The 23,763-nt window shown below is 21.7% G+C and overlaps 2 protein-coding genes across 2 annotated transcripts; one reads left to right on the top strand and one right to left on the bottom strand.

Annotated features, from left to right (window-relative positions):
• Window positions 1-95: 95 nt before the first annotated feature.
• LOC122512652 lies at window positions 96-5,979 on the top strand. The gene is made up of 5 exons (XM_043628606.1): window positions 96-444; window positions 686-906; window positions 1,794-2,535; window positions 3,149-3,358; window positions 5,503-5,979. Exons 1-5 carry the CDS (start codon window positions 368-370, stop codon window positions 5,711-5,713), a joined length of 1,461 nt encoding a protein of 486 aa, XP_043484541.1. The 5' UTR covers window positions 96-367; the 3' UTR covers window positions 5,714-5,979.
• A 117-nt stretch (window positions 5,980-6,096) lies between these two features.
• LOC122512651 (DNA excision repair protein ERCC-6-like) lies at window positions 6,097-23,510 on the bottom strand. The gene is made up of 9 exons (XM_043628605.1): window positions 23,157-23,510; window positions 22,724-22,929; window positions 19,282-20,185; window positions 15,706-16,443; window positions 13,142-13,297; window positions 12,648-12,758; window positions 12,374-12,577; window positions 8,879-9,836; window positions 6,097-6,353 (listed from the first exon to the last, which is right to left on the bottom strand). Exons 1-9 carry the CDS (start codon window positions 23,205-23,207, stop codon window positions 6,187-6,189), a joined length of 3,495 nt encoding a protein of 1,164 aa, XP_043484540.1. The 5' UTR covers window positions 23,208-23,510; the 3' UTR covers window positions 6,097-6,186.
• Between the last annotated feature and the right edge of the window lie 253 nt (window positions 23,511-23,763).

The raw sequence follows: 23,763 nt of genomic DNA, 5'->3' as shown, positions 1-23,763 counted from the left end.
AATCGAGTGAGTCATCCCTGGAGAAACAAGAAAGACGCGACCCAACCCTGATTCGAACAAACTTCATATTGCCTCATGCGTAATAAAAAAAATAAGCAATGATTGTCATTAACTTATATTTTTATCAACCAGCAGAAGAAGTAAATTAGAAATTGTTTTTATAATTTTATTCGTTTAGTGAAGAAAAAAGTGTGTTTATTGTATATATTCGTCTTTTCTTTCGTGTGTTTAATTACTAAATATAGAAATATTGTTCTTTGTGTTCGTTCGTTGAAAGTTACTTTCATTGTGTACATTGTGTAACAAGTCTCGAATTATATTTAATTCTATATAGTAAAAAGCCACATAGAATCTTCATTTATGAAAAATGCGAAGATCATTGAGATTAACGATGAAAAATACAAATTACAAAAGTCCATTGAAGCGTTTACAAACGAGAAAAGGGTACGTATTGCATTTTTTAAGGTTAGAAAATTTTTTTTTTTGTCCTTTTAAAATTTTGTTTAAATTAATATTTAATATATAATTAAATATTTTCTATTAATAATTATAATAATTCTAACATTATTATACAGTAATATATTTATTATTAAATATATATTCATTTGTGCGTGTTTTTATTTTTTATTTTCTTATATTTTCATGACAATTTGCGAATTTATTTATTTAACATCGAAAAATAAAGAAAGCGACAAATAGACGAAGAATCGTCTAGATTAAGGCCAGCGAAACGTCAAAAATTGAATGGTTTGACAAAGAGACAGAGATTAAATTTGGCCCAGAGGAGAAGTAGTATTATTATTATCAACGATGAAAATGACATTGGATCAACATCTTTTGCGAAAAAGGCGGGAATTCAAGATGAGCCGGACGATTCTATTATTATTCTCGACGATTGGAATGAAAGTGAGTCAAAGTTTTTTTCATAAATTATTTTATAAAAATCTTCGCAACAATTCAATTATTTTCAAAAATAATAACATTTTTTCAAGAGAATTCAATTATTTAAAAAAAAAAATTTTGAATAAAATTCGTTGAAAGAATTATTTTTAAAAATAATATAGCTCATCGAAGAATTTCAATTATTCTTAAATATTTTCGTTAAAAATCTTTAGAAGAATTCAATTATTTAAATAAATTTTTGATAAAATTTATTTATAAGAATTCAATCGAAATAATTAAAAATATTTCAATTTCTGTTGAAAAAATAAGTATTTAATTATTTAACAAAAATTATTCAAGTTTTGATTCAATTTATTCAGAAATATTTAATTATTGAGAATTCAATTTTCTTCATGAATAATAAAAATTTCTTAGGAATGGAATTATTTAAATTAGAATTTGCATAAAATTAGTCGAAAGAAATGAATTATTTAAAAGCTTTTCTAAAATTCTACGCAAGAATTAAATTATTTTTCTAAAATATTGAAATTCTTTGATGAATAATAAAATTCATTGGGCAGGAATTCAATTTAAAGCAGTAGGATAAGAATGAAGTAAACATTTTTGATGAAAATTAGGAAAAAGTCGGGAAAATAAAGAATAGAATGAAATTTTTGTCAGTTTTGTGAAGTTTCTAAAACGAGTTTTTTTTTTGGTCGTTAAGTTTAATTTTTCGAAAGCTCTTTTTTTTACTACTTTTTTTAGTTTAAAAACTACTTTTTAATATTTTTTTAAAATTAATTATCAAGTGCGAAGTCTGAAATTAGAAAATTAATTAATTAATTTTTATAAAATTAGAAAAATAGTAAAAAAAGAATTGAAATTTACAAAAGAAAATAAAAAATTTGCAGAATCGGAGAAAAATGCCACGAAATCAGAGACAAAATTGAATCCAACGGAAGACGTGACTGTCGTTTGGTCCTCGGTTCCGGTGACGATACCAAAAGCAGGCGACGACTTTATTCCCCTTGAAGTTGAAGCAGCCGCACCAACAACAACAAAGACGAATTTCACAAATTTGGAAATGCTAAAAGGCGATTATCCGCAAAAATGGTTGGGCGAATGGCTCGAGGAGAGGAAAATGGCGCGCAAACAAAATCAAATGGAAATTGCGAAGAGAATTCGCGATAATTTACAGCAAGCTGAGAGTGCAAAGGCAAGGAAAATTGAGCAAATAAGAAAATTAGTTGAGACCCGAGTGAAGGAGAAGATAATGGAGAAGGGACAAATAAGGGAGAATAGATCGGAAGTTATGGAAATAACCGAAATAGCGAAAATAAGTGATAAATCGAAATTTAAGGATAAGGGGAAAATGGCTGTTGATGAAGTTGATAAGGCAACGACAGCAACGGCTACAACGACAGCAACAACGACGAAAAATTGTGAAATAAACGACGTGGGGAAAAAGAAGAATAAAAAGAAAGCGAAGAATGATAAATTTGGAAAAATGAGGGAAATTGAGGAGACAATGGAGAAGGCGAGAATAAACGAAAAATGCGAGGCGGGAAAGGAGATTATTGATATAACGGAAAAATCGAGTACAAGCGGAGAATTGAGGGAAATTGTTATTGATGGACCGAATGTTGCGAGAGCGTGAGTTTTATATTTAGAAAATTTTGCAGTTAATTTCCCTTTTTGCATTTTTTAAGTTATAAGACTTTTTGGCACTTTATTTATTTATTTACAAATATAAAAATACTTTAACAAAGTAGTTTTTATATTTGCAAATAAATAAATAAAATTTATTTGCAATTATAAAACTACTTTGTTAAAGTATTTTTATATTTGTAAATAAATAGTGTCAAAGAAACAGAAAAGTGTTAAAGTATTTTTATATTTGTAAATAAATAGTGTCAAAAAAATAAAAAAGTGTTAAAGTATTTTTTATATTTGTAAAATAAAGAAAGTCACTTTTTTAATTAATTTATTTATTTATTTAAAAATATTACAAGTACTTTGACACTTTTTTGAATAAACAAATTTTTGAAGCATTTATTTATTTAAAAATATTAAAAATACTTTGACACTTTTTTGAATAAACAAAATTTTAGAGTATTTATTTACTTAAAAATATTAAAAATTCTTTGACGCTTTATTTATTTATTTAGAAATATAAAAAATATAGTTAAACATTTTTTTTTATTTAAAAAAAGTTGAAAAAAATGTTTTTTCTCTATTGTAAGCTTTGAATATTTTTGTTTAACAGATACACGAGGGGAAAATATTTCTCGCAAACGGGATTAAAAATTGTTATTGACTTTTTTAAAAATAGAGGTCACAAGGTAGTTGCTTTTATTCCTCAACACGTGCGAAGTCGTAATCGCGAAATGTTAGAGGATCTTAATCGTGATGGTTACGTTGTTTTTACGCCGAGTCGAAAAGCCGGTTCGAAAATTATTACTCCCTACGATGACAGGTAAATTTACAAAAAATTTTACAATTTTTCTTTCATTTCTCTTCTCTTTTAAATTTTATTCACTAATTTTTTTTTTTTCTTTGAAAAAAGTCTTTTTTTCTGTTTGGTCCATTTTCCAAATTTACTATTCAGAAAATATTGATTTTTGAAAAAATTTTTCCAAGTTAAAATTAATTTTATTAAAAATTAATATTTTTATAAATTTTTTTAACTTAAAATTAATTTTATTAAAAAGTAATTTTTAAAGACCAGGGATCACAGTTTATCAACTACTCACTTTTTTTCTTTACCTATTTCAAATTTTGCTATTTATTTCCAAAAGGAAAAATTATTTATTATTATATTTTCTAATTAAAAAAAAATAGAATTAGTTCTTCGCACTAATCAAAAGAATTATGATTAAATTTTAGAATTGAAATTGTGATTTTTAAAAAAATAGTTTTAAATTTCAAAGTGTAAAACGATCGAAAAAATATTCTTATTAAATTCCTTTAAAAGAATTTAATTATTCTCGAAAATATTAATTAAATTCTTCACAAAAATTCGATTATTTTCAAAAGTAATAAAATTCTTCGTACGAATTCAATTATTTTTACTACAATTTTTAGAAAATAAATATCTCAAAATAATTGAAATACTTTTTTAATATTTTTAATAAAATTCTAGACAAGCATTGAATTGAGAAGATTTTTCTTAAAATTTTTAAAAATAATTTCATTTTTCGTGGAATTGAATTAAAATTGTATTTAAAATAATTTAAAGTATCCAAAGAATTTTTTTTCTTTATGAAAATAATTGAATTCTGTCAAGGAATTTTATTGAAATTTGTTTAAAAATAATTGAATTTCTTGAGAAATTTTATTAAAATAGTAGAAAATGGAAAATAATTGAATTTCAATCAATAATTCAATTATTTAAATATAAAAGTACAAATTATCGATAGAATAATTGAGTAATTTAAAAAAATTGAATTTTTATAAAGAATTTTATCAAAATTTTTAATAATAATTGATTTTTTTCGAAGAATTTTAAAATATAATATTGAATTTTTCGGGAAATTAAATTAAAATTTTAAATAATTAAATTCTCTATAATAAAGAATTATATTTAAATCAATATAGATTTTCGAAAATAATTGAATTATTTAGAGGAGTTTATTTGAAAATTGTATTAAAAATAATTGAAATTCTGCAATTACTTTTCTTATTTATGAAAATAATTGAATTCCTATCTGAATTTTATTAAAATTTTTTAAAAATAAATCAATTCCTGACAAAAATTTTATTAAAAGTTTTGAAAATAATTGAATTTTGGCAAAGAATTAATTAAAATATTTAATTAAATAATTGAATTTCCCTAAATATGATAATATTTATGAAAATAATTGAATTACATCAAAAAATTTTATTAGTTTTTAAAATAATTGCATTTTTGAAATGAATTTTCATAAATTTCAATTAAATTTTTCACTAAAATTCAATTATTTTCAAAAATAATAAATTGTTTCGTACAAATTGAATTATTTTTACTACAATTTTAAGAAAATAAATATCTCAAAATAATTGAATTACTTCTAATATTTTTAACAGAATTCTGAACAAGAATTGAATTGAGAAGAATTTTTTATAAAACTTTTGAAAATAATTGAATTTCGAAGAACAATTTAAATAAAAAATTTTATGAAAATTGTACCTTTTCACTTAATTTTAAATAGAAATGTACTGTGATCCCTGCAATATTTATATTAATACAAGATTTAATAATAAATTATTATTAAAAAAAATTAAATTAAATTAATTAAATTAATTAATTATTAAATTTATTGATGAATTATTTTTTCAATTAATTTTTTTTTATTAATTTTTAATATTTACTGATAAACTGGTGAGTAAAATTTTTTGTAGTTTTAAAAATGTTGAAAAAAATTGAGTATATTTCGAAAAATAGTACAAATGTTTATTTGTATAAAATAATTTATTTCCCCTCTGAATTTATTTATTTACTTACAAAAGATTTTCCTTTTTATATGAAGAAAACCACTTTTCTTCAATAAATAATAATAATTCCTAATTTATAATTTTCAAAAAATGGAGAAATAAATTTTCACTGGAGAAATTTTCTGTTTCTTTTTTCCTCCTCAACAGGTATGTGTTGGAATACGCCACAAAATGTAATGGAATAATAATATCGAACGATCAATACAAAGATTTATATCAAGAGAAACCCGAATGGCGTGATACGATAGAAAATTGCATTCTCCCGCCAACATTTGTCGGCGATCATTTAATGTTTCCTGACGATCCACTCGGCAGAAATGGTCCAAAGCTCGACGCATTTCTTAGGCACTCAACATAGAATTACCAGAAGGAAAAAAAATTCTTTTCTTCTTATCCAAAGTTTATTTTTTATGTTTACGTGATTTTCAAAAAAATGAAAAGAAAAATTTAATATATTACTTCTTGTCACATTCTAATTATATCACACACTTTTTATGCAAAAGGAGGTAAAGAAAAATTCATCTCATTAAAAAGAAAAGAAATACGGAAACGAAATATGTTTCAAAAACTTTTTTTTTTGGTTATTTTTAGAAAAGAAATTAAAAAAATGTGGGTTTCGAGAGAGGAAAGAAAAAAAATTTTATTTTGTTTCAAAATATGAAATAAATATATATTTATATTTTTTGTATATAGAAAAAGTACAAAACTGAAAATGAGACATTTGAAAAATAAATAATTTAAGTTTGTAATACTGTTTTGTGAAAATAATTCTAATTTGTAATTTATTTACAGATTTCCTTTCTTTTTTTGTTTGTTTCTGTTTTTTGGGAATTAGTTTGATTTCCAAGACGGTTTACTGTAATATTTTCGGGAATTGCGTATTTTTTCCATTCCCTCCTGAGCACTTTCAGCGGCCGTTCGTTCCAGGAGACTCAATTCAAATGGTTCTCCACTTTTGTTTGAAATTACCGAGTCGTGCTGGAAGGCCGAACTCACGGCTGTAAAAAAAAAGAAGAAAAAAATTAGGCATTTTATATTTCGCTATTAATTTTTGTCTTTTTTTCCTTTTCTTTCTTTAGTCAAAAAAAAAAAAAAATTCTAAAAATTTAAAATGTTTTATAATTTTTAAAAATTTGGAAAATAACTTTCAAATGAAAAAAACATATAACTAATAAAATTCTTCCCGAAAATTAAATTATTTTGAGGCATTTTAATAAAATTCTTAGAAATTTAATAAAATTCAATTATTTTTTTTTAATTTTTGCAAAAATTCAATTATTTGCTAGAAATAATAATTTTTTTTTGGCAAAGATTCAATTATTCAAAAAAGTTTAAATAAAATTCAAAAAAGTTTTAATAAAATTCTATTCAAGAATTCAATTATATTCAGAAATAATGAAATTTTTGCTGAAATTCAATTATTTTTCAATATTTATTTTTCAATTCTTGAAAAAAAAATTCAATTATATAAAAATAACAAAATTATTTGCAATTATTATTATTTATTCAATTATTTAAACATTTTTGAATAAAATTCTATTCAAGAATTCGATTATTTTCAAAAATAATTAAATTCACGCTGGGTTTTAAATATTTTAAATACAATTTTACTTGAATTCCAGAGAAAGAATCAATTATTTCAAGAAAAACATTTTTTTAAATTCTTAAAATTTCAATTATATCAATAAATAGTAAATTTTCCACAGGAATTCAATTATTTTAATAACCTATACAATTTTCATGTGATTTTTCGCAAAAATTCAATTATTTTTAAAAGTTCTGCAAAATTCTTCGAAAAAATTCAATTATATGCAGAAATAAAGAAATTCTATTATTTTTTTGAATTTTTAAAATTTATTATTTTTACAAATTAAATACTTTATGAAAGTATTATATTTATCAAAAAAAAAATATAATTAATTTTATGAAAATTGAATTTAAAATAATTGAATTTCTGCAAAAAATTTACTATTTATTGATATAATAAATTAAAAATGTTTAAAAATAATTGAATTTGCCCTAGGAATTGTATTGTATTTAAAATAATTGAATTCCAGCGAAAATTTAATTATTTCTAAAAATAATTGAATTCTTCAATAGAATTTTATTAAAAGTTTATTAAAGAATTGAATCCCGACAAAAAATTTTATTATTTTCGCAAATAATTGAATTTTTGCAAAATTTTTAAAAATAATTGAATTTTTACCAAGAATTTTATTAAAAATAGAATTTACAATATATAATTTCAATTTAAATCATTAAAAATAATTGAATTTTCCCTAGAATTCAATTAAAATTGTATTAAAACTAATTGAATTCCATTAAAAATTTTAATATTTATGAAAATAATTGGATTTTTTTAAGAATTTAAAAAAAAAATTTTAAATAATTGAATAGTTACAAAAAATGTTATTAAAACTTTTTTTTTAAATAATTAAATCCCTGAGAAAAGATATTTATTATTTCTGCAAATAATTGATTTTTTGCAAAATGTTTAGAAATAATTGTATTTTTGCGAAAAATTTTATTATTATTATTTGAAAATAATTGAATTCCTAGAAAAATTTTATTAAATTTTGCAGATTTTGAAAATAATTGAATTCCAGCGAAAATTTAATTATTTCTAAAAATAATTGAGTTCTTCAATAGAATTTTATTAAAAGTTTATTAAATAATTGAATCCCGGCAAAAAATTTTATTATTTTCGCAAAATAATTGAATTTTTGCAAAATGTTTAAAAATAATTGAATTTTCCCTGGAATTAAATTTATCATTTTATTTAAAATAATTGAATTCAATTGCAGCGAAAATTTTATTATTTATAGAAATAATTGAATTCTTGAATTGAATTTTATTAACATTTTTTTTTTTAAATAATTAAACTGCGAAAAATTCAATTATTTTTGAAAAATAATTGCATTTTCTCGGTGAATTTTTGAAAAATTTTTAAAAATAATTGAAATTTTCGAAGAAATTAATTAAAATTCTATAGAAAATAAGTGAAATTTACGAAGAAATAAATTAAAATTCTATTGAAAATAAGTGAAATTTACGAAGAAAGAAATTAAAATTTTATTGAAAATAAGTGAAATTCTGATAAGAATTTTATTATTTATAGAAATAATTGAATTTTTGCGAAGAATTTTATTATAATTATTGAAAATAATTGAATTCCTACAAAAAAATTTTAATTAAATTTGCAGATATTGAAAATAATTGATTTTCAGCGAAGAATTTTGTTATTTGTGAAAATATGAAAATAAAATTCATATTTTTAGAAATAATGATTTATTTTTTGTATTTTATACTTTTGTTTGTTTTTTAATTGCAAAAATTCATAATTTTTGAATTATTTATCATTTGTATTTTGAAACTTGTATTTTGAAACTAAACGTATACTTTTAAGTTTTAAAAATTCGAAAATAGATTGAACAGTTTTCAGTTTAGTTTTTTTTTTTTGTTTGAATTAAAATGATAATCGTTTACTGAAAATAAAAGAGTTTGTAGTATTTTGAATTTTTACCAGCTTTGGAGAATAATTTGTAGAGTACGTAGTCGTCGTCCTCCGTGGCGACTGGCTCTTGATTCTCTTTCGCAAAACCAAGACGTCGACCCAGCAGACATGGAACTTGTTCGCCTTCGAAAAGTGCCGAAACTTCACTCGCAATTTCTTTCCTCTTCCTTTTTTTCTTCTTTCGCTGCTGCTGCTGCTTTACTTTTTCCTCAATTAAAGTTTCACTTGTTTCACGAATTTCGCCCTCTTCTTCACTCGTTTCTTTTTCCATTTTACTCGATAAATTATTGCCAGAATTATCGAAATTGTCGGATTTATCAAAATTATTCGAATTATCGAGATTGTTTCGAGTTTCGCCATCTTTTTCATTCCTTTTCTCTTCGTCTCTTTTATCCTCGTCAATATTTTCCATTTTCTCTTCGTCAATTTCCTCACTTTTGCTGTTAATTTCCGCTTTTTCCCTTTCTTCAATGTTATCATTTAATTTTTCACTTTCCTCGAAATTATTTTCTAATTTTTCATTTTCTCTTTCTGTACAACTGACAATTTGGTCGAAATTCTCCATATTTTCCGAAATATTTTTGTCTTCGTCACAATTTTCGATTTTAATTTCCTCCAATTCAACCGGTTTTTCCGTATTTTTTTCATTTTTCGAAATTTCCGGGTCACTTCTCCCCTTTTTACCGATTTCCTTGCTGAGACTTGAGGCGAGTTTTCGCATTTCCTCCAATTTTGTTGAGGAGAAAGTTTTTGTCGTTTTTGTTTTCTTTTCCTTCTTTTGCTTCTTCTTCATTGGCGCCGAAAGTTTCGAGTGTCGAAATAATTCATCAGATTCGGCTTCACCGTCAAGAGTTTCATTTAAATTGAATAATTCACTAATGTCGGACGTGTGGAACAGTCGTCGCTGTCGTGGATCCTCGAGAACTTTATTCGATAGTAAAAGTTTGAAAACTTGACGATGATAAATCTGAAAAATTTAAATAAAATGACAAATGTAGTAAATATTTCCTAAAAAAAATAAATAATAAATAAATAATTCAATTTTAAGGAATTTTACTTTAAAAATTCTTATACAGGGCTCGGATTGTGCGACTTTTTCGACTTTTTTCGACTTTTCTAAGGAAATGTGACTTTTTTCGACTTTTTTGTGAAAAAATGCGACTAATCGACTTTTTTACTTTTTTTTTACTAAAATGCGAATGAAATTTAAACATTTTTTTTTTTAATTTAAAGGAAAAAGTTTTAGTCAAAAAAATGTTCTGTTACATTTATTTACAAATTTTTCGAAAACATCAATAACTTTTTTTTAAATAAATATTTAATTATTATTTTTCCATAGGAATTAAAATTCTTCAAAAGATTCAAAATCAAAATAAACAACTTACAAAAAATTGTTATAAAACATGAAGAAATCGATCACTCCGAGTCTTCGACTCGGAGCGAACGATTTTTTCATGTTTTATAATAATTAAAAATGACCGAGTGATAAAATCATTAATTTATATTAAAAGACTTTATAAAAAAAAAATTTTAATTACTTTTTATGCAAATAATTGAATTATTGAGAAGAAATTTATAAAACATTAGTAAGTAATTGGATTTTGCAGAAGAATGTTGATATTTACAAAGATAATTGAAATTTTGAAGAGAATTTAAAAAAAAAAATGTTGAAAATAATTGAATTTCTGTAAAAAATTTTTTTACTTTTGAAGATAATTGAATTTCGCCAAAAATTTTATCAGAACTTTTGAAAATAATTAAATTTCCAGGATGAATTTTATTATTTATGAAGATAATAAACATTTTTAACGAGAAATTAAAAAAAAAAATTTTGAAAATAATTTAATTTCTGCGAAGAATTTTATTACTTTTGAAAATAATTGAATTTCTAGGATAAATTTTATTATTTAAAAAGATAATTGAAAATTTGACAAGAATTTTATTAAAATTCTTTGCAAATAATTGAATTTCAGAGAAGAATTTTATTACTTTTGAAAATAATTGAATTTTTGCGAAGAATTTTATTAAAATTCCTTAAAATAATTAAACTTTCGCGAAGAAATTTTTGTATTGAAAACAATTCAATTCTTATCATTAATTTAATCAAAATTTTTCAAAATAATTGAATTTCTTGAGAAAAATTTTAGTAATAATTGAAAATAATTGAATTCTTACGATAAATTTGATGAATTTTCGAAAATAATTGATGTCATGCGAAGAGTTCAATTATTTTTTGAAAATAATTCAATTCCTGTGAAGAATTTTATTGATTTATAAAAAAAATTACTGTCAAGAATTTTAAAGTTTTTAAAAATAATTAAATTCTTGTAAAGAATTTTATTAATTTTAAAAAATAATTGAATTTTTGCGAAGAATTTTATTACTTTTGAAGATAATTGATTATCTGCGAAGAATTTTATTACTTTTGAAAATAATTAAATTTCAGAGAAGAATATTATTATTTATAAAGATAATTGAAATTTTGACAAGAATTCTATTAAAATTCTTGTAAAATAATTGAATTTCGCAGAAGAATTTTATTATTTATAAAAATAATTGACATTTTAAAGAGAATTTTAAAAAAAATGTTAAAAATACCTAATTAAAATTTTGCTATGAATTTTATTCAATTTTTTAATTTTTTATTTAATTTTTTATTAATTATTTATTATTATTATTATTATTATTATTATTATTATTATTATTTATTATTATTATTTATTTTTTATTTTTTTTTTTTTATTTAATTTTTTTTTTCAATTTTTTTTTCATAATTAAATTTCAGAGAAGAATATTATTATTTATAAAGATAATTGAAATTTTGACAAGAATTCTATTAAAATTCTTGTAAAATAATTGAATTTCGCAGAAGAATTTTATTATTTATAAAAATAATTGACATTTTAAAGAGAATTTAAAAAAAATGTTAAAAATACCTAATTAAAATTTTGCTATGAATTTTATTCAATTTTTTAAAATTTTATTCCGGATTGTTTGATATTAATGTATCTGTTGTCGAGAAATGTGATTTTTTTACAATTTTGACAATTTCGTGTTTCCTTTTTGTCATTTTTTCTAAAATTTCATGCGACTTTTTTCCGACTTTTTTGGAAATTTTATGCGACTTTTCGTGACTTTTGTTGTAAATTTATGCGACTAAAGCGACTTTTTTTGAGTCTTAAAGACGATCCGAGCCCTGTCTTAACTTAATTCATTGAAAAAACTTTGATTCAAATTTATTTTAAAATTAGTTATTTATTAGTAATTTTTTTTATTTCTTTTTCTTATTTTTCTATTTTCTTATCTTTTTTTTTATTTTATACATTAATTCTCGAACACAATTAATAAATAATAAAAATATTCAACTAAAAATTGAAATTATTTGAAAAATTTTTTTTAATAAAATTCTGTACAAGAATTCAACTATTTTCAAAGAAAAATAAAATTCTTTAAATGAATTGAATTATTTTTTTCGAATGACGGAATTAAAATGAAAATAAAAACCTTTTCTTCGATAGTTCCAGCAGTTATTAAACGATAAATGGTGACATTTTTTTCTTGACCAATGCGCCAAGCTCTTTCTCTCGCCTGTGCATCGGTTGCTGGATTCCAATCTGGATCGTAAATAACGACTCGATCGGCACCGGTTAAATTTACACCTAGTCCCCCGACTCTCGTTGTCGACAGGAAAACAAAATACGAAGATTCCTAGAAGCAAAAGAAATTAGTTTTATTATTAAATTAATTAATTAATTAATTAGGTATTTATTTAACTTACTGTATTAAATTTTTGAATCGTTTGCTGCCTTTGACCCATTGGAGTCATTCCGTCCAATCGCAAATAAGTGTATTTTTCAGCTTGTACCAATGCCTCGAGAATGTGCATCATCTAAAAAAATACTGGAATGAGTTGAAGAAAAAGTAAAAAAAAAACTGAATAACTAACAAAAAAGTAAAATAATAAAAAAAACTGAATAACTAAAAAAAAAAGTAAAATAATAAAAAACTGACTAACTAAAAAAAAGTAAAAAACTGAATAACTACCAAAAAATTAAATAGTAAAAATAACTGAATAACTAAGAAAAAAGTAAAATAGAAAAAAAACTGAATAACTAACAAAAAAGTAAAAAAAAAACTGAATACCTAACTAAAAATAAAGGTAAAAAAGTAAAAAAAAAAGAAAATAACTGAAAAAAATAAAAAAATGGAATAGGTAAAATATTTCTCGCAGATTTTGAATTATTTTTCGAATATTTAATTGGAAAAACTCACTTGACGACTCTGTGTAAAGAGCAACACTCGATGTCCTTGTTTCTTCCAAATTTTCAACAATGAACGAACGACTATCATTTTGCCAGCTCTCTTCCAATGGCCGAATGTTTCCATCATTTTATCCGTCAATTCCATAGACTCCTCATCCTCGGAGTCCTTGAAAAACAAATATTAATTTACACTCTAAAAAAACGTGTATAGAATATTTTTCTTCATATTTTTGTTTTGTACAAAACTTTTCCAAAACTTTTTGCAGACTTCGCACTCGATAATTAATTTTTAAAAAAGTAGCAAAAAGTAGCTTTCAAACTAAAAAAAAAAGTAGCTATCGAAAAATTAATCTTAACGACCAAAAAAAAACGAGTTTTAGAAACTTCACAAAACTGACAAAAATTCCATTCTATTTTCTACTTTTCTGACTTTTTCCTAATTTTCATCAAAAATATTTACTTCTTTCTTATCCAACTGCAAATTTAATTCCTGCGCAACGAATTTTATAATTCATGATGAAAGAATTGAAATACATATTTCCAAAAATAATTCAATTCTTGCGAAAAAATAAATTATAAAAGAAACTTTTTAAATAATTCATTTCTTTCGAATAATTTTATGCAAATTCTACAATTTAAATAATTCAATTCCTGAGAAATTTTTATTATTCATGAAAAAGATTCTTACGAAGATTTTTACAAAATTTTTTTTTAAATAATTGAATGTCTGTGTGGCATTTTATTCAACTTCTTTGAAAATAATTGAATTCCGAAAAAGCATTTTATTATTTATGAAAATAATTGAATTCTTGCGAACGATTTATTAGAATTTTTTTTTAAAAATTATTGAATTTCCAAGAAGAAATTTATTACTTTTGAAAATAATTGAATTTATTTTCTTTTCATGAATATTTTGATTTATGAAAATAATTGAAATTTGCAAAGAATTTTATTAAAATCCCTCAAAATAATTGAATTTTCGGGAATAATTTTGTTATACTTATCAAAATAATTGAATTCTTTCAAAAAATTATTTATACGTAAATAATTGAATTTTCGGGAAGAATTTTATTAAAAATCTAAAAGAATAATTGAATTATTTCAAAAAAAAATATAATTAAAATTGTATTTAAAATAATTGACTTCTTTCGAACAATTTTATTAAAATATTTGAAAATAATTGAATTCCTGTGAAAAATTCTAATATATTTGCGTAGAATTTTATGAACAATTTTTATAAATAATTGAATTCTTTTAGAAAAGTTTATTAAAATAATATTGAAAATTATTGAATTGAAGAAACTTTTTGAAAATAATTGAAATTCTGCCAAAATTTTTGAAAATAATTGAATTTTGAAGAAAAATTTTATTATTTATAATTGATAATAATTGGAATTTTGACAAGAATTTTATTAAAATTTCTTTAAAAATAATTGAATTATTTTGAAAAATTTCATTATAATCTTTGAGAATAAATTTATTTTCACATGAGAAATTTAATTAAAAATTTATTCAAAATATTTATTAAACTCTAAATAATTAAATTCTGTCATAGAATTATTTTTGTGAATAATTGAATTCTTGTGAAGAATTTTAAAGAAACATTTTTTTTTAAATAAATAATTTTTTCGAGGAATTGAAATTAAATTTTTAAAAAATAATTGAATTTTGCAAAGAATTTTATTAAAATCCGTGAAAAATAATTGAATTTTCAAGAATAATTTTGTTCTTTATCTTTAATAATTGAATTGTTTCGAAGAATTATTTATACGTAAATAATTGAATTCTTAACAAGGATTTTATTAAAATCTAAAAGAATAATTGAATTAATATCAAAAATATTTAATTAAAATTCTATTTAAAATAATTTATTTCCTTCGAACAATTTTATTCAAATATTTGAATAGAATTTAATTCCTGCAAAGAATTTTATTATTTATGCCAAAATAATTAATTAATTTTATTGTTTTAAAAAAATTGAATTTCAGTGAAAAATTTTGTTATTTTTGAAAATAATTGAATTCTTCATAAGAATTTTATAAACATTGTTTTGAATAATTAATTTTTTTTTTGGAACATAATATAATGAAAATTATAATTAAATAATTGAATTCTTGTGGAAATATTTATTTGTGAAAATAATTGAATTTTTCGATTAATTAATTTTAAAATAGTATTAAAAATTAATAAAATAATTGAAATTCTTTGATGAGTTTTATTAATTATCAAAATAATTGAATTCTTGCTTAGAATTTTATCAAAATTTTTTTTTAAATAATTGAATTTCCATGAAAAATGTTATTATTAGTCAAAGTAATTGAATTATTGTGAAGAATTTGTTTAATCATTTTGTTAAATATTTTGAATATTTTTTTGAAAATAATTGAATCGTTTCAAAGAATTTGAGTATTTAATTTTTGAGAAGTTTTTTGATTTCTAGTATTAATGAATTTAAAGTAAATTCTAAAAAAAAAACTAGAAATAGTATCTTTTAGTGGCTGAAATCTAAAAAAAGTAGTAAATAGTAGGTTTTAGTAAATGAGTGGGAAGCCTGTTTTTTGCACAAATTCTCACCACAACTTGATGATTAAACAAAAACAAATCGGGATGATTGCAAAGTTTCCTGAGCGCCGTCAAAGCGACCAACATTCTCGCCCTGAAAAATCCATTGCCGGAATTCTTCTCGTGAATCACGTGCGAAACATCCTCGGAAGAGAAGAGATACTCCTTGTAGAGTTTCTTCTGCTCCTCGCTGAGGCTGCAGAACAAAACCTGCTCGTTCTTCTCGGGCAGCGACAGATGATGCTGGACGTCGACTTTCGTTCGCCTCAGCATGTAGGGCGTGATCGCGTTCCTGAGCATCGTCGCCATCTGCAGGGCCGTCGCCTCCTGGAGCGCGCTGGCGTTCGTGTAGCCGCCCCTCGTTATTGGATTCGCGCAGTGCTCGACGAATGCGGCCAGGGTTCCCAATTTCCCCGGCAGAATAAAGTCGAAGAGCGACCACAATTCCTTGAGGGAATTTTGCATCGGACTCCCGGTGAGTAGAAGGCGATGAGGCGTCGAGAATTGTTTCACAGCCTTCGTCACTTTCGCCTCGGGATTGCGAATTTTGTGACCCTCGTCGAGAATGACGTAGTGCCAGTCGGTCTTGGTGAGGAGGTCCTTGTGGAGGAGAACGCCGGTGTAGGAGGTGAGGAGAATGCCGCCGTGTTTTATGCTCTCGACGAGGTCCTCGATGTCGCCTTGAAACGAGCCCGAGTGATGGAGGAGCGCGACTCTTGTTATTGGACTCCAATCGTGAAAATGTTTCACCTGTTGACAATATTTATTTAACTTTATTAATTTAATCATTCAATAATTGAAATAGTAATTAATATTGTTTAATTAAAATAGTAATTAATATTATTTAATTAAAATGGTAATTAATATTGTTTAATTAAAACAGTAGGTAATTAATATTTATTAATTAAAATAGAATTAATATTGTTTAATTAAAATAATAATTAATATTATTTAATTCCATTAATATAATATTAATACTTCGCACTCGTCTAATAATACTTTTTATATCACCAGCCAATCAAACTAAAATCAGAATTTTAAATACATAATATAATTTTTCTAAATAATAATAAATTAAGAAAATATCAAATTCACATTATTTCGTAAAATAAATTTTAATTGAATTTCTCGAAAGAATTAAATTACTTTCAAAAATTTTGATAAAATTCTTCGCTAGTATTCAATTATTTTCACAAAGAATAAAATTTGTTCAGAAATTCAATTATTTATAAAAATATTTAAAGAATTCAATTATTTTTAAAAATTTTAATAAAAATTCTTCACAAGAATTCAATTATTTTCATCAAGAATAAAATTTTTGCAGAAAATCAATTATTTATGAAAATTAAAATTTTTTTTTAAAGAATTCAATTATTTTTAAAAATTTCAATAAAATTCCTTGACAAAATACACTAATTTCCACAAAGAATAAAATTTTTGAAGAAATTCAATTATTTACAAAAAATTAATAAAATTTTTTTAAAAGAATTCAATTATTTTCAATTTCATTAAAATTAATTGATAGAATTTAATGATTTTAAAAAAATTTTAATAAAATTCCTTAAAAGAATTCAATTATTTTCATAAATAATAAAATTCTTCACAAGAATTCAATTATTTTCATCAAGAATAAAATTTTTGCAGAAATTCAATTATTTATAAAAATTAAAAATTTCTTTTAAAGAATTCAATTATTTTTAATTTTATTAAAATTTCTTGACAGAATTCAATTATTTTCATAAATAAATAGAATTCTTTGTAGGAATTGAATTATTTTTGTATAATTAAATAATTGAATTTTTAGCTAAACTTCAATTATTTTGACGAATAATAAAATTTTTTTGTCAGGAATTCAATTATTAAAAAAAATTTAATTAAATGCATTTGCAAGAATTCAATTATTTTCAAAAAAAAAAAAAAAAAAAAAAGATGCGAAATTCAATTATTTTTTAAATTGACGATAAAATTCTTTACAAGAATTGAATAAATATTCAATTAATTTAACAAATTTTCCAAAAATTCTGCGAAAAAATTCAATTATTTGCAGAAATCAATAAAATTTTTCGCAAGTAATTCAATTATTTAAAAAGATTACAATAAAGTTCTATTCAAGAATTCAATTATTTTCATAAATAATGTAATTTTCGCTGGAATTTAATTATTTTAAATACACAATTTTAATTGAATTCCAGAGAAAAATTCAATTATTGACAAAAATTTTGTTAAATAATTGAATTCTTTTGAGAAATTGTATAAAAATATTAGATATTGAAAATAATTGATTTTCATCAAAGAATTTCATTTATTATTGAAAAATAATTGAATTATTCGAAGAATTTTATTAAAATTTCATAAAATAATTGATTTTGAAGAATTGAATTAAAATTGTATTAAAAATAATTTAATTCTTCAGAAAAATTTTTATAAAAATAATTAAATTCTTTCCACAAATTAAATAAAAATTTTATTGATAATCCTAATTAAATTCTTCTAAAGAATTTTTATCAAAATTTATGAAAATAATTGAATTCTTTCCAGGAATTTTTATTAAAATTTTTTAAAATACATACTTGAATTTCTGCGAAAGAATTTATTATTATTTTTGAAAAGAATTAAATTATTTTTCGAACAATTTTAACGAAATTTCTCGAACTATTTTTCATTATCATTCAAAAATTAATAAATAATTTTTACAAATTTTTGTTATTTTTAAAAATATTAATAAAGTTTATCGCGGAAATTTAAGTGTTTTAAAAAATTGTTTTTAAAAAATTCCTGAAAAGAATTGTTATTTTCGAAAATTTTATTACAAATTTGTTTATTAGAATTTAATTATTTTTAATAAATTATTGAATTAAATTTCTTGAAACAAATTTAAATATTTTTAAAATTAATATTGAAATTCTCCGAATGAATTGAATTAATTAAAAAATTTGTTGATAAAATTCTTTTACAAATTTTGAATAAATTTTTCGTAGGATTTCAATTATTTTTAATACAATTTTAATTAAAATCCTGGAAAAATTCAATTATTAAACATTTTTTTTTAAATTCCTACAAAAGAATTCAATTATTTGCAGAAGAAACAAAAATTTTTTTTTCAATTATTTCGAAAAACTACAATAAAAATCTATTTAAGAATTCAATTATTTTAAATACAATTGAATTAAATTGTTCTTCGACATTCAATTATTTTAAAAAATTTTACTCAAAATACTTATTCGAAAGGACAAGTATTCAATTATTTTCACAAATAATTAAATTTTTATCAAGGAATTCAATTATTTTTAATTTAATTTTAATTTTTAATCAAGTCAAATTTAAATTTTCGTTAATTACTTTTTTCAGTTTTAAAAATGAATTTTTTGCTAATTAATTATTGAGTGCAAAGTCTGAGACGTTGAATATAAAAGAAAGTGAATATTAAAAAAAATAGGAAATAAAGAAAATAGTGAATATAAAAAAAGCAGTAAATAAAAAAAAATTGTAAATAAAAAAAGAGTGAATGGAAAAAAGTAAATAAAGAAAAAATTCTAAATTAGAATTAAACGAAAATAAACTACAATTTTTTTTTTAATGTCAACTGACCCACTGATCCAGGAGAGTCGCCGGGCAAACAATGAGCGTCGGTCCCAATCCACGAAATCGTCCCTCGTCAAGAAGTAATTCACTGCTCTCGAGACCGGCGAGAAAAGCGATGACCTGGACAGTTTTTCCCAGTCCCATTTCGTCGCCCACTAGACCGCCCACATTTCTATTATGCAATTCCCACAACCATTGCACAGACACTCGCTGATATTGATAGAGATTCTTCCAAATTGATTGCGGTACTTTAAATAAATTGTCAATTTTATGCATTGGCTCCTTCTTTCGTCTCCTCGTTCCTCTAACGCGTTCGCGATAAATTTCCTCGTCGCCATCGTCGAGTATTCTATTCACTTTAGACGCTAATTTACATTTCGACGACGACGACGACGAGTTCACTTTTCGCTTTTGTGAATTCCCATAATCTTCATCGTCCGTTAAATTCTCCTCGTCACTTGGAATGTATTCACTTCCTGAATTATTGGAATTATTTTCCAGATCGTCGTTGCTTTTGTTTCGATTTATTTCCAGGTTGTTGCTACTTTTGTTTCGATTTATTTCCAGGTCATTGCTACTTTTGTTTCGATTTATTTCCGAATTATTGCTACTTTTGTTTGACCTTAAATCGAATTCGTTGCTAATATTATTCGGTTTCGCAACAAATTCTTGAATTTGTTTTTCTTCAATTTTCTCCTCATCTTCTTGTTCAAAATTCTCTTTTGTTTGATTGGAATTTTTATTTATATACTCGATTTTATCGTTATTTGATTTTTTGATTTTCTTCTTTGGTTTTTCATTAATTGACGCATTTTTATTTTTTTTTGATAATTTTCGTTTCTTGGCGAGTTCCGCTTGGCATTTGAGATAATTTTCAAATTGTGTGAGTTGAGACGTTTCATTGGATTTTCTAGAACAAAAAAGAAAAGAAATGCAGAAAAACAACATGAAATCAAAAATTTAACTCAATTCTTTAAATTAGTTTACAAAATCTCTTATTTTCTAGAAGAAAAAAAAAAAGAAAAGAAATTGAAAAAACCAAATTAATTTAAAATTTAACTTAAATCTTCAGGTTTGTGACAAAAATTTAATTTTGTTTTTCCCTCTGATTTCCATAAGAATTAAGATTTTCGACAAAATTTCAAATTCAAACAACTTTTTTGAAATTCAACAACTTTTGGAAGAATTTGATTTATGAAAATAATTGAATTCATACAAATTTTGTCAAAAATTACTAAAAATAATTGAATTTTTCAAAAAAAATTCAATTAATATTGTATCGTAAAATATTTAAAATCTTGCGATGAATTTTATTATTTTGTGAAAATAATTGAATTCTTGCACAGAATTTTATAAAAAAAATTTTTATTTTTTATAAATTTTAATTTTAAAATTTTAAAATTTTAAAATATTTCAATTTAAAAATTTTTAAATAATTGAATTCTTTTGGAACATTTTATTAAAATAATAGATATTGAAAATCATTGTATTGAGGAAAACTTTTTAAAATAATTGATATTTTGCCAAAGAATTATATTATTTATTAAAAGTAATTGAAATTTTTACATGAATTTTTAAAAAATTTTCGAAAATAATTGAATTTTTTTGCAAAGAATTTTATTTAATTTTTTTATATACCTAAATACTTTTAATGAATTTAATTTAAATAGTAATTATTCAACATAATTAAATTTTATCAGAGAATTTTATTTATTGTGAAAATAATTGAATTCTGTTAAGGAATCTTATTAAAATTTTTTTTAAATAATTGAATTCCGTCAAGGAATATTAATACAATTTTTTTTAAATAATTCAATTCTATCAATAAATTTTAATAAAAATGAAAATAATTTAATTCTTTCAGAAAATGTTATTAAATTTTTGTAAATAATTGAATTTCTGCAAGAAATTTATTCTTCGTGAAAATAATTGAATTCTGTCAAAGAATTTTTATAAAATTTTTAAACATAATTGAATTCTGTCAAGAAATTTTAATAAAATTTACAATAATTGAATTCTATCAAGAAATTTTAATAAAATTTACAATAATTGAATTCTATCAAGAAATTTTAATAAAATTTAAAATAATTGAATTCTTTTAAAAATTTTTATTAATTTTTTGTAAATAATTGAATTTCTGCAAAAATTTTATTATTTATGAAAATAATTGAATTCTTTTAAGGATTTTTATTAAAATTCTTTAAACATAATTGAATTCTGTCAAGAAAATTTAATAAAATTAAAAATAATTGAATTCTATTAAGAAATTTTAATAAAATTGAAAATAATTGAAATCCTATAAAAATTTTATTCTTTGTGGAAATTATTTAATTTTGTCAAGGAATTTAATTAAAATTTAAAAAAATAATTGAACTCTGTCAAGAAATTTTAATAAAATAAAAAATAATTGCATTCTTTAAAATAAATATTTAATTTTTATAAATAATTCAATTTCTGCAAAAATTGTATTCTTTATGAAAACAATTGAATTCTTGAATTGAATTTTATTAAAAGTTTTTAAAATAATTGAACTCTTTTAAGGACTTTTATTAAAATTATTAAAAATTATTGAATTGTATCAAGAAATTTTAATAAAATTGAAAATAATTTAATTCTTTTAAAAATTTTAATAAAATTGAAAATAATTTAATTCTTTTAAAAATTTTTATTAATTTTTTGTAAATAATTGAATTTTTGCAAAAATTTTATTCTTTGTAAAAATAATTGAATTTTGTCAAGGAATTTTATTAAAATTTTTAAAAATAATTGAATTGTTTTAAGGATTTTTATTAAAATTTTTAAAAATAATTAAATTGCATCAAAAAATTTTTAAAAAATTGAAAATAATTAAATTTCTGAAAAAATTTTATTCTTTGTGAAAATAATTGAATTCTTTTAAGGATTTTTATTAAATTTTTTAAAAATAATTGAATTCTTAAAAAATTTTTATAAATAATTAAATTTCTGCAAAAAATTTTTTTTTTTATGAAAATAATTGAATCCTTGTGAAGAATTTTATTAATTATAAAAATAATTGTACTCTTGAAAACAATTTTATTATTTATGAAAATAATTTAATACTTTGGATGGATTTTATGTAAAATCTTTTTTATAATTAAATTCAGTTGAAGAACTTTATTGAAATTAATATTAGCTATTGAATTTCATAGGAGGATTTTATTATTTTTAAAAATTGAATTTCGAAGAAGATTTTATAAAGATAATTGAATTCTTGACTAAAATTTTAAAAAAAAATTTTGGAAAATAATTGAATTTTGAAAGTAATTTTAAGAAATTATTTACTTTCAGAAGATTTTAAATTGATTACTCAAATTAATTAATTAAAATTGATGACTTAAATTAAAATAAATTTTAAAAGAATAAATTAATTTTAAGATAATCTAAGTGAGAATTTTTAAATTAGAATTTTTTTTTTAAATTTTCCTACCCAGTTGATTGTTGGTGTAAATTATTTTTCTCCTCCGCCTGAAACGGTGTGATCTCGCCAGTTCTCACCAATTCATTTTGATTTAATTCGTTCGACTTTTTAATTTCATCATCTACATTCGAACTTTTATTCGTCGACTGAATAATTTCGGAAATTCGTTCCGAAGCCTCTTGTAAAACACTCGATTCCGTTCGTATTGAGATAACCTAAAAATTCCATGCTTCGTTATATCTTAATAATATTTATTTATTTATTATAATTATATTTATTTCTGTTAAAAAAAACTTATATTATTTATACTCTTTTTCAAAATATAAAAATTCAATTTTTTTACTAACGAAAAAGAAGAAATTACTCGCCGTCTTTTTCTTCAAAAATAAAGACGTGTTTTTGTACACAAGTTTTTATTTATTTTTAAAAATTGTTTGTTTACCTGGTGTGATAATGCATTTTCATCAGTTTCATCTTCACTGTTTTGTTCCATTTGTGTTTTTTTCTAATTTCTCTCTCCAAGAGAAGAAATTAGAAGAAATTTACCTGATAAATACACACACGATTTGTCAACATCAGTAAACAAAGATTTTTTCGAATTTTTCACATATATTTTTTAAAGATTTACAAATATAAATATAGAACACAGAATACAAAATTCACAAGATTATTAACAATTTTAATTGTAAATGAAGATGACAATTATTGACAATTACATATATATAATTATTTAAACGATTTTAACGAAAGAGACAAAGGAATATTATGCAATTTGTTTTTAATTTTTTTGAGGTTAGAAAACCTTCAAGTCGCATATGTCAATCCTATAGGGAATTTTCTAGTTGTAAAGGTTATGTCCCTAGATACTTAAGCACCGCAGCTGCTCAACCCTGGCAACTATTGCCGTGTCAATTGTTGTGAACACACCTTCATGTATCGATAAATATTCCAAATGGCGGGAATAGGAATTTTTTTAAATTTAACTTTAAATTCTCTATTATTTTTATTCAATTATTTCAATAAAAAATATTACTAACTTTAAAATAAAT

The sequence above is a fragment of the Leptopilina heterotoma genome, unplaced genomic scaffold (assembly GCF_015476425.1).
Source record: "Leptopilina heterotoma isolate Lh14 unplaced genomic scaffold, ASM1547642v1 Lhet_123, whole genome shotgun sequence".
NCBI classification, from domain to species: domain Eukaryota; kingdom Metazoa; phylum Arthropoda; class Insecta; order Hymenoptera; family Figitidae; genus Leptopilina; species Leptopilina heterotoma.
Note: the sequence above shows the minus strand (reverse complement) of the source record. Positions and strands in the feature narration are given on the sequence as shown.